Raw genomic sequence first — 12,593 nt, 5'->3', positions numbered from 1 at the left:
CTCTACTTCGTGCTATTGTACTTATAAAAAAAATTTTAATACACAATAGCAAGTAAATGTATGTACAAAATTTAGGTACGTGTCAAATTTAGTAAGGGATATTCTATTCACTCTCCTATTGTTTATAATAATAGGTTATTAGTTTATTATAAATAAAAGTAGAAAGTATATTGGAAGGAAACTCTACTTATAAAAGACAAACTAGCCTTAGGAAGCGCTCTCTCAATTCTGCAGTCAAGGCTAAAATAGTAAATATATTATTTCCTTAGAGCAACCTTTAAAACAGTGCTAAATTATTCCACTGGAAGCAAAATAAAAACCTCATTGTAACTATATTAATATAACCAAACCTTGGTTACTATTTAAACAAGATATAAACGGTAATAGTTATTATTATTGTGATGTATAATCACTGGATAGGTTATTTTGAAAGCAGTGAATCATATCTAGGTTTTGATTATTTTGAACGGAAAATATCGAAAAATTTGAAATAGTTGAGAACAGTTTTCGATTATTTTACTTTTGATTATCCCATCACTCACTATTCATTACTCAATCGACTGAATCGACTCGACCTGACCGATTGCTTACTATTACTCAACTCAGTGTGGTAACAACGCTTGTTTTATAGGTTAGCAGTGAGTTTTGTAAATTAAATATCATTTTTTAATTTAATTCGAAACTAAACGACTCTTTTTCACTAGAGTTTAACAATTAAGACGCAAGAAGATTCCGTTTCAAAACATTATCCATTATGTAAGTATTTCAACGTTTATCTTCTGAAGTTTCTAGGAAGTAAGGTTATGTATATGTCAGTTTGTATCATTTTAACTCGTATCTACAAGTACTATGAGTTAACATTTATGGACTGAGTATAAATTATAAATTTCAAGTATTAACCTTTAAAACCCTTCTATTTTCAGCCATATTTAGGGTTGCCATAATTTTTAAAACCAAACTAATACAGACAAATGGGATGGTGTAAAGGGATGGGTGGGAGGAGATCTCCAAAAACGCGGGAGCTGGGTATCCACAGGAAAAGGTTTAATAATTTTAAAAGAAATTTTCATATCTTATATAGGCCTTGTCAAAAATTGTTGGTTGCCTGGATTAAATGAAAGAAAAATGGTTTTAGAAGAAAAACTGGTTTGTTACACAATATTTTCATTCCAAACGGTTTTTTTGTCTAAACATTAGGAGTGTCAGAAAACATTATAATGAACTTATTGCTTATTTAAATTTCTAAACAAAACATTACAGAATTTTAGTATTGACTTAAGTATGGATTAAGAATGGAGAAGAGGACAGATATTCCATACCCGAGGCCAGATAATCAAGCAGGTGAATTTCTTATCTTCATGGATTCTGATATTCAATGTACCCACAGACTTATCTTACTACTGACCCTGAGCTTATCAACATCTGCTTTCAGATAACTCACAACAATCTTACTTTTAATCTGTCATTATTTGGAATGTAATGTAACATATATAATTATGATTTTGAAAATATTTTAGCTTTAAAGAGTGACCCCACAATTACTGTAGAAGACGTGAGTATATGTACTATAAAAAAGTATATTTCTTGTAATGAGTAATTAAACAAAGTATTTTCTTATGGTTTTGAAAATCGTATCAATATTCCTACTAGAGTTGTGCATAATTCAGCCTCATGTTTGGACCATGTACTGATTCGCAACTCCTGGGGTTTTAATGTAAAATGTTCTGTTTTAGAATTAGATAATAACTGATCATTATGGTATAAACATTGAGTTATCTGGCGTGTTAGGTAATGGAAACCGTCCATTATTTTGTAAAATAAAATTATATATATATATATATATATATAGTTAATATATTCTAATTATAATATAATATATTTATTGAATTCCAAGTTTAGTAGAGTTCTGCCAAAAGTATTCTTGCTTTCGAAAAAAATAAAAAAATAAAATAACTGGGGGATAAAGGGGTGTATGGTCTTGATTGAGTGATAAGCATAGAGCTGTTATGCGCTCTAGTGGTAATATTCTTGTTTTTTATTTTTTTTATAAATATTTATTGGTCAGTTATAACATTTTTTTGCATAATGACTTCATTACACTTTGTTACTTTTTGTGTTTTGTTTATTAGTATTGTTGTGAGGAGTAATATTATATTTATTGTTATTGCTGTTTATTATTGTTGTATACTCTGTTTATTTATACTGTTTCTCTATATATTTATAAATAAAAAACAAATTGTAGGATAGGGAGAATGTGTATAGCTTGTTGTATTTGGAATTTTATGGATAATGGTATGTAATGCGGATGCTGCAAAATGAATGAAATAACTAAAGGACTGCACTTTAAAGTAGGCATACAAAAACTTGAAATAGTTAAGTTATAGAGTAACTGTAATGCCCACACACGCCATTTGTGGTGTCTGGGTTATTTTTGGCATGTGTTGTATGTAACCGAGTAAAGAATTTCTGACTTCTGACATGAATCCAATCACATCTTATGATTGTTGAGATATGAGCTAAATTAAGAATTGTTGTTAATTTTAGGTTCTTAAATGAACTGGACAGCAATCGTAACAATCACTTCATATTTTTCTTTTGTTGCTAGACTTAACTCACAACAATGCGGCAGTTCAGTTTGGAAAAGCTCAGTGAGCTGCAAAATAGCCCAAAAAACATAAGGAACATCTGTATTATGGCACATGTAGACCACGGGAAAACGACATTGGCCGACTCTTTGGTGGCAAGCAACGGTATTATATCACAGAAGATGGCGGGGAAGTTGAGGTAAGACCTTTTTTGTGGTTAAAGTCTTCAAACGCCAAATTATGTCCATTATCTGTGTGCAAAATTAATTGTCATATAATCATTCTTGATTCATTTATTTTTCAGAGAAAGACATTAATCTTTTCAAAGGTATTAGTAATTAGAATTTGTTTCTTACGATACCAGCCGATATTTGATTTGCATTTTAGACACATTTGGTAATATTTTACGATTTTCACTATGATATGTTTGATCTAAGTTGTTGCCAAATAAAACACATTTTTAAATACAAATAAATTTGGATATTTGTAATTTATGCTAACATTTCTCTAATAAACCTGACTACTCAAAAGTTGTGCTTTTAAACAACACTTAAATAACCACTAGTTTTATCAATGTGCATGCATGTGCATTTAAGAACTAATCAATGTAATTTTTTCAGGTATATGGATAGTCGTAAAGATGAACAGGAGCGAGGAATTACAATGAAAAGCAGCTCAATTGCTCTGTACTATAAAAAAGGTTTGGATATTCACTTTTGTATACTGAACCAAAGGATTCTTTTCAATAATATTATTGATTATTAAACCAGTGATAAATAAAGGGGTTTTCTCCTAAAAAGTTACGATATTGTTGTAAATTATATTTAGTAAATATTAGTTCAAATTAATTATAGAATTAGATTATCTTGAAATTGTTTTATCAAATAAATGATTGAATTTCAACTAAGAATATTCATTTTCAGTATTCAGAGCAGAGATAAATTTTACACCACTTTTGCTTTAAAAAATTAAACACTGTTGATCGTGTACATTGTCAAGCTGAAAAAGAATAAAAAATGATTATGTTCTAGCTTTTTACAAAATTTGAAAGTTTCTACTCTATTTAGAAATAAAGTCTTAAACTAAATTTTGACTTTAACCCTTTCAGGGCCAGGACCAAATATGAGGTGTTGCAAAATTTTTTCACATATCATATCCGCTTGTGACTAGTCAAAAGTGCCAGGCTAAAATTGGCGATTTTGCAGTCTCTTAGATTAAAATTTGTAACTTTTCATAAAAATTAGAGAATGACCTAAAAGTTGCACCAAATTACTCGTATAGATATATACTATCAACAAAAAATATATAGATGTAGTTTTAAGTAATTTAAAATTAAAAACAATTATTTTTTAATAGATTAGATAGAACAATTTTTATTTTTTTTGTAAATAACTAAAAAAGGAAAAATAATTTTACCGTGGGAAGCTATTTTATTATATTGTACATTTAGAAAGGAACAACCACACAAATTTTTGTGTTATTTCTCTCATAAATACATTTTTATGACACATTTTGTATGAATACGCATAATTGTACTTCGCAACAAGTGATAAAGCAACTGACTCTTACACTGCAAGAAACTTAAAATAAATATTCACATTATGGATGTACCGGTAAACAGATGATTGTAGGATCCATAAACAGTTTCAATACAGTTAAAAACACTATTTACACAATTTTATTTGAAATTTATTTACACTTTTTCTATTTACAAATATGCTACTTACAATTTCACTCCCGTGAGATCGCAAATTGTCAGTCATTGTAACTACTACACACAATAGCTAAGCACGTAACTACTAACACTACTAATATTTACAACCACAAAATAAAATAATGAAGAAGAATCCAGCATACAATAGTACTATTACACTAAAGCATAAAGAATTAACAACAATAGATCGAGTCAGCTGATAATGTCACGTGACAATTACGAAATAAAAATGCATAGACCTCCAAAATAAAAATGATATTCATATTAATTATCTACAAATTACCAGGGAATAAAAAAACATAAAACTTTAATCATTTGACGTCGTATTTATTTAAGAAAACGACGAATATCAAGGCGACTATATATTGCCGCCTGGCACTTGTCAGACGCGATCTATGGCGGCAATATATTGCCGCCTGGCCCGGAAAGGGTTAATAATAACACTGGGGAAAGGAGGCTTAGATGATTCCTTCACTATCACGGAAGTTTCTTCACTGAATTAATGAATTAATATGTTGTATCTCGAAACTTTCCTGAGTTTTTACCAACTCGAGAATTAACTGTACAAGAGTTAAGTACAGCATACAAAATTTTAACAGTAACGGAGTGACAACTTGGTGAATAGTTTTTTTTGGCGCTGTTGTCTTTTGCCAAGTGGGCAGGGTGATGTCTTTACATTACAAAGGAATTTAACATGTACCAACTCAAGATGAAGATATCTTTTAGATTATCCAGCCTTTTTATCATCTGCCCTGTAATTCACTACAGTAGGCCATTTAATCAGGGGTCTATTAACTGTAATTTTGAGATCGGGAGGTTCAGCAAAAACCCGATGAAGAAACACTTGGTGATTTATTCACCCTCATGAAAAGGTAACAAAGAATATTTATCCAGTGATATTACCATGATAAATGTATTTGAGTGTTTTCATGTTCATGCAGGAGACAGTGAGGAGTACCTGGTGAATCTGATAGACTCGCCGGGCCATGTGGATTTCTCCTCCGAGGTGTGCACGGCCATGCGCCTGTGTGACGGGGCGATCGTGGTGGTGGATGTCGTTGAGGGAGTGTGCCCTCAGACGCAGGTGAGTGCCACAAGAGTTGTCTGCCTAGTGGCTGTGTCCTGAGTGACATTTTTACAAGCGTAACGTAAACGTGCTAGAAATTTCGTAAGGTTCGGTCGATCTTCTTTCTTCAATTTATGTGATAAATATGTGACTGATTGCAGTTCAATTCTAAATGAAGAACACAAAAAAATGATTGTAAGAAATGTACTGATTTTCGTGTAGGCTCACTTAATTTCTCTTCTGTTTGCTGAGAAATCTAAAAATCTATTCCATATGGTTGTCTGTAATTCTAACTGTAAGTAATGAAATGAGCTGTAGATTTGAAATTTTGCGTTGAACCACATCACATGTCGAGTACTTGTATCTTGTAGGCTTCAGTGACACTGAGCTAAATTCCATGGTTCATATGCACCATCATAGAACTCATTCTCCTCTACGCAGAAATTAAGTTTCATGCAAAATTCGAAGTCTACAGATGGAACATTTCTCAAGATATCTTGCCACGTGATACAGTCACATTTTTGTTGTATTAAGTTAGGTTTCATAACGGTATATAAATAATAAAAGTTCCGGTGAGGTAGGGAGAGTACTACAATGCAAAAATGCACGTGTTAAAATCTCATATGATTGCACTCAGCTTTTTTGCAAGTTTATTTATTCTGCTATTTTCTAGTTGTCTTAAGGCCAATGTAGTACCCTTTAGACAAATGTAAAACTTTTTGCTAACACTCATGTCAACTTGCATGAAGTGATATGCACCATTATCAAACTCAGTGTTGCCTTTATAGAATTGAAGTTTCATTAAAAATTTTAAGACTTTGATAATCAAGTTCATTTTCGAGATATAGGAATAGACAGACAGAGAGAAATGAAATTCCTGCCCTAAGGCCAGGAACTGGCGCTGACGCTCAGCCAATAAAACTGGTATCGTGCATTAAAATTTTGTAACTAAAGTTGATTAAAACATTGAATGTTGTGTACAGGTGGCTCTAAAGCAAGCCTGGTTGGAGAACATAAGGCCTGTATTGCTGTTAAACAAGATAGATCGGCTGATCCTGGAGATGAAACTGTCTCCGCTGGATGCCTACATTCATCTGACCCAAGTTCTCGAACAGGTTGGTAAAATTTGTATTGAATCTCTGCTTTGTGTACAGTTGAAGCTAAAACCAGGTGGGATTTCTGGTGAATCAAAAACATCTCAAAAATGTTATTTAATCAGCAGCAGAAATCTGAACAGTTGAATGAATTTTATATTTTAAATAAAATAAGTATGTCTGAATTCCTTAAATTCATTAATGGTAACATGATAAGTCTATCGTTGTACCGTACTGCGCGTAATAGGAATATAACTTGTAAATTTCATCTTATTTTTTAATAATTAAAGCTCCCGCGATACCCTTCTAAGCCTTATTCTGTCTGTCCTTATGGGTCACTGACCTGTGCAAGGATCTTGCCAAACAGAATAAAGGGGAAAATCAATACAATACAAGGTCGATGGTACTGATAAAAGGTGCGACGGTTACAGACAGGATTTGAACCTACGCTATCTCTAACTCCGGTCCAAAGTTCGACGTCTTAGACTACTCAGCCATTGATACTCTCAATTAAAATTTAATCCCAAATTTAATGTGTGTTTTCATTTTACAAGGGGTACCCTAAAGAAACCGGAATAGCATTGCCGTTGGGGGAGCTTGTGTAGTACACATTTCTGCCATTAGGTGTGTATAGTACAACTCATAGCCAGTTCAGTGCCACCTGTATTGTCAATCTGGCTTGTTCCATTTATCTACAGTGATTGTTTTTGCTAGTGCTGTTTTGTTCTTGTTTAGTTTTTTATGATGGCAAGTTTAAGTGAAAAACGTGCACCTGTGAAATTTTGTTTTCTACTCGGTAAAAATGCTGCTGAAACTGTTAGCGATAACAGTTTACGTACTCGGTACAGGTACTTAGGTACAGTAGTCGATAAACTGCCCGAGACCTCTTAGTGATAAGTTAGAAAGAGAAGTCATCCTCGTTAACGACAAAAAATTGGGTTTTTTCACTGAAAATATACTAAAATAAATACTCTGAGGGGCCTACAGGTGAAGGAAATCTGATTGGAAATGCTTCACTGTTTGAAATGGGTAGGCCACTAAGTGTGACCAAAACTTAGCTCTCACTCAATTAGGATGGAGACTCGGGTGGTTGTTCTCTCAATTGTCAAGTGACACATAGTGGTCAGCTGAGTTCTGTGTCACCACTCGACGCTTAGGTAACAATGTATGTCACTTTGAGATTTAAATGAAATTCTCGAATAGTTAACAACGTTTATTAGTTTCAAGGCTAAAACTTAATTGATTGGTTGTTTGTAACTTGCTTTTAACCCTCCAACTGTCGGTCGGCGATTTTTGCACCGACTCGGTCGTTTCTGTAGTGTCACCGGTGATATTTTCGCCGACCGACATGTACTGGCTTTATAGGTTTTATAAATCCAAATGCCGTTCAAAGACACATAAATGATATATCATTGCAAAGCTAATGAAGTAGGCAATCGTTTTGTATACCTTTGAATTCTTTATTGTCTGTTTCCAGACAGTATCGATACAACCAATTGACGTGATGATGATTTCTCGCAGTTGAAATACGTCGAGTGTTCGCGAGATTGTGAACGAGCGGTGTTGTTGTTTCTCGTGGCGATATTTGGTATGTTTTATTGCGCTAGTATTGTTGTTTTACTGTGTTAGAGTAACAATGGGTGAGCCTTGTCGGTCAAGTGACATTAGGGAAATTCTTGCGGACCAAAATCTTAGTGAATTGACCGAAACGGAAAACGAAGATAACGACGCTGGATTACTTCGTGAGACTTTTCATGGTTCTTTTGAGTCTTTGGCTTCAAATAATGATGACATTGATTTAAATTTGGTTGATTTGAACGAATTAACTGATTTTTCATCAGGTTCAGATGATGATTACATTCCAGATTTGTCCGAACTTGAACCAAGTGAAAGGGATGAAGTTTTACCCGGACCTAGTGACAGGCCTAGGCCTTAGTGACACTGTAAGTGATTCTGACAATGATTCTGTGCCTGGACCACATATTCCTCGTGATGTTAATCCATCTAGACCAATATGGGTCAACGTTTATCCACCTGAACCAGAACTGGATACTGCTTCTAAATTTCGAGTAAGAAATCCTGGCAAAAAAAAATTGTCCTCCAAAAAATAGTTCACCACTAGAGTATTTCAGTTTGTTTTTTACTCAGGCTATATTTATTATTTAGATTATGTTTATTTAGTGTACAGTAAGTTTTTGAACAGTAAAAAATGTAATTTCAACCAACACAGGCTACTATGTACTAACAAAATGTAAGTAAAATAAATAATTGTGTGAGCATGCAAATTCTTATTTTGTCGTTGCTAGGTAACTGCTTGCATAATAAGAGCATAGTAATTCCTTTTTTTAGTATATCATTATAAAGTTATATATTTTTGTATTCACAATAAAATTACAGATTTTATAGCAATCTCATTTTTTTAGAAAGATATCAATTAAATTATGTTATATACAATGAAAGTAAAAAAAATTAAATAAAAAAAAAACAAAAAAGTTTTGACCTTTTTTTTTTAAAAAAAAAAAAAACATTTTTTTGATTTTAAAATGTATTTAACATTTTTCTACAGATCTTTCCAAACAAAATGATATATTTAACAACATATTTACCATAATTATTGAATTTTTTATGAATTTTTATAAATGCCCCTGCAAAACCACCAAATATAGGCGACACTGTGGAAAATATGATAGACAGTTGGAGGGTTAAGTGAACCAAATAATATGTAATTTAAGATATAGGTTGATCTGTTTTAAAAGTATTTTTATTTGCGGGATAAAAATACAATCAGTCTAAAGTAGAAAGGTCTATAGTATCAGCAGAATATAAATGCGTTTCCATATTTTGAGCTTCATCTCCACCAAGTGCACTAGTATTTTAATAAATTGATAGGATACACTATAGCAGCTACAGTGATGCTGACACTTAGATAAAAATAATTCTAAGCATTGTTTACTATTGTATGTGCTCCAAATAGGGAAATATAAATTTAGTTACTTCTTTTGCTGATAGATTGCGGCACTTTCCACCCACAAGTGGATAAGGATTGAATTTTATAACTGTGTAATTCAATGAGCCATACATTGTGGACTGCCAAGCTGAGGGACAGGACGTGGTCATAAATCAATGACCTGATGCAGAGAACAGCCATGGCCATCCGTAGTGGCCCGGCGATCTGAGAGAGCAGTCATATAAGTTTAATGCCAATGGCAAAGGGTTAAGAAATGCGTAGTACCTTTTTTTGGTAAAAACCTGTCTAGAATTTAAGAAATAAACGGACATACAATTTCCAGTAATGTTCAGGAGTGATGATCTAACATTGTACCTAGGTGAATGCGGTGACAGCCTCGCTGTTCACGACAGACGTGTTGAGTCGTCAGGACATGTTACCCAGCTCCGGGAACACGCTACAGGACTGGTCGGCTGGGCTGGAAAATGCAGATGACTCCCAGCTCTACTTCTCACCGGATCAGGGCAACGTCGTCTTCGCTAGCGCTGCCGATGGTTGGGGCTTCTGGTATGTGCCATAAAGGGGAATCGTCCTCTCCTTTATCATTAGAAAAATGTATTAATCCTTTTAATGCCAACATTTGTTTTATCGGAAGTTGAAAAAAGGGTAAAAATTCCAACTTTTGTTTATACCAAAAGTTTGAAAATGAGTGAAACGTGCCTATGTACGTCCACTTTTAATAAACATGTGTCTAATAGCGGAAACATATTATATAAAATTCGTATTTCTGTTTAATATAATTTTGTTTATAAAGAAACAGACCATTGTTTATTTTTCAATTCATACATAATAGGATATAGTGCAAAGATTAAATTAGTGTAAAAGCTATGATCACGTTTGACATAAAAAAAACCATTGAATCAACTGCGTCCAGTCTTATCTTTTTTTCATAAGTTTGTCTGAGTGATTTATCAATATTTTATATATGTATAGTAAGTATATTTAGTATATTGTTTGTGCTTTGTATAATTATTGTGGACAGTTTTACTAGTGTGCCAATTCCATTATGTAAACTACTATACACATCTAATGGATGAACAACATAGAAAATGAGCACCAGTGGTTTAACTGGGACTTGGCAAAGGGGAGAATCTGATTGAAAGGCACACCACACTGGGGGGGGGGGGAGAGACTATGAAAAAAATCCGAATAAATAAAAATAACTTAGATAGGCCGGATATCTAAGTAAAACAGTCAAGCGTGTAACATTAAAATACAATAACAAATGACTGCATCATTGACTCAGTATGTGACTCAAACAGCTGATTGTAAACACTATCTGGAGATGCGCGTCTGGTCTAAAACAGTTGTAAATGTTTATTCCTCCAAATGCTAAAGGGTGGTTAGCTCTTCCAGAACAAAGTAAGGAGGATATACAAATGGTATTAGGGATGATGATAGGACATAGCCCCTTTAGGAAACATTGATGAATGCAGACTCTGTGGAGAAGCAGAAGAAATCAGTGGAACATATATCTTGTTAAACTATCCTGCCATCTGTAAAATAAGGAAAGAATTCCTATTTTCTCAGCTCGAAGGATATCAGAGAACAGGAGCCCCCAAATTTGATTGGCTTCTGTTAAAGTCTCAGATTCTGAGGGCCTAAACATAAAGTGAGGGAGGTGCAAAGGTCCTTTTAGGACTACATGCGGAGACTATTGTCTCTTTCCCTCTAGAAGAAGAAGAAGAAAACAGCATGTGTTTTCTCCACCCCACATTTACTGTAATCCTTTGTCTTTATACACAAGTTGTTATCCATATGTTTCAACACTGACACTCTTGTACACTACAGTGTAAAGGACTTTGCCGCCATGTACGCCACCAAGCTCGGGGTGTCCGTGGAGGAGCTGTCTCTCACGCTCTGGGGAGACTACTACCTCCACTCCAAGACACGGAAGGTGACCAAGGGTGCTCAGGAGAAGGCGAAGAAACCCCTCTTCGTGCAGCTGGTCCTGGAAAATCTGTGGTCCGTCTATGAGAACATTGTTGTGCGCAAGGTCACTACAAATCTTTCTAACATTTTTTAAATATAATTATGTAAAATTATTTAGTGGAATGCAATGTCATTCTGTGACGATTCTAACCATGCAGTAACAAAAAAATCCAACGCTCTAGAGTTGTTTTGAAACACAACAATCATTCACATCTACTAACTCATGTTGCAACAATTAGTTTAATGTTTACTTCACAAAAACTCAGTGTCTAGAATCAAGAATCATTTATTATTATCCCACTTTAAAAGATATTAACAATGTCATTGTTGGGCTAGTTGCACTATTTAGGCTACATCATTTTGAAGCATTTCTTATTAACTAATTAACAGTGTTCTTATAACTACTTAAAGATTCCTTAAAACCGTTTTAAAATTATCTTAAAATATCTGTAAGATTAGTTTAAAATTTCCTCTTTCATGGCTAGTTTAAAATTTCTGTGTAATTAGATTAAAATTCAATGTCATTTAAGTATGCTTCTACAACTGAATAGAATGTCCTTAATGTGTTTAAAGTTTTTTTAGGAAGGTTAGAATAAATAATAAGATCTTAAACTTTTGCCACCGTTAGGTTACAAAATGTATCACAGAACGTTTCAAGGATTGGAATCTTCATCAGGTAAGAACACAATTAGTACATAAAAGTTAGAACGTGTGGCAATTAACTGTCACTAAAAAATAAAGAAAAAAGAGTAGGAAATGGATTAAATATACCAGAAAACTCTTTGGGGCCCAGACAGGAGAAAATGAACCCAGGCGTTGTCACCGCACAGGATGCAAGTGTAGAGTACAAACACGTCACACCAACACAGATGAAAATGAGACACTGATGAAGAGGATTGATTTTAATCCTTGAAACATAGTGTTAGGCCTTTACATTTTGTAGCATAACATGAATAGAAGGCTTCCATAGCACTAAGACTTTGGCAGCTAGTGTAGTACTTGGGAAAATAGAACTTCATGAGCTAAAAAATATTTTTAATTTAGTATTTTTAGCTCATAATGGTTTTTTGTACCTAAAATTATATTGTTTTGGAAAATTTTGTACTGTTTTATTTTGCAGTGACAGGTTTGTAGAGCTTAAATGTATACTTTTTAATGAAAAAAAGTTATTTTTAGTGTTTTTTTTCAAATTTTG

At 33.5% G+C, this 12,593-nt stretch overlaps 1 protein-coding gene across 1 annotated transcript in view; it reads left to right on the top strand.

Annotated features, from left to right (window-relative positions):
• The first annotated feature begins 577 nt into the window (after nucleotides 1-577).
• Nucleotides 578-12,593, top strand: part of LOC124366401 (elongation factor-like GTPase 1) — a 271,013-nt gene continuing 258,997 nt past the window's right edge. The window contains 7 exon segments of the mRNA XM_046822926.1: nucleotides 578-756; nucleotides 2,606-2,784; nucleotides 3,206-3,285; nucleotides 5,241-5,383; nucleotides 6,349-6,480; nucleotides 9,786-9,973; nucleotides 11,258-11,462. Coding sequence (XP_046678882.1) covers nucleotides 2,621-2,784; nucleotides 3,206-3,285; nucleotides 5,241-5,383; nucleotides 6,349-6,480; nucleotides 9,786-9,973; nucleotides 11,258-11,462 — 912 coding nt within the window. The 5' untranslated portion in view covers nucleotides 578-756; nucleotides 2,606-2,620.

The sequence above is a fragment of the Homalodisca vitripennis genome, chromosome 7, assembly GCF_021130785.1.
Source record: "Homalodisca vitripennis isolate AUS2020 chromosome 7, UT_GWSS_2.1, whole genome shotgun sequence".
Taxonomy (NCBI): Eukaryota; Metazoa; Arthropoda; class Insecta; order Hemiptera; family Cicadellidae; genus Homalodisca; species Homalodisca vitripennis.
This window is presented reverse-complemented; position numbering and strand designations above follow the sequence as displayed.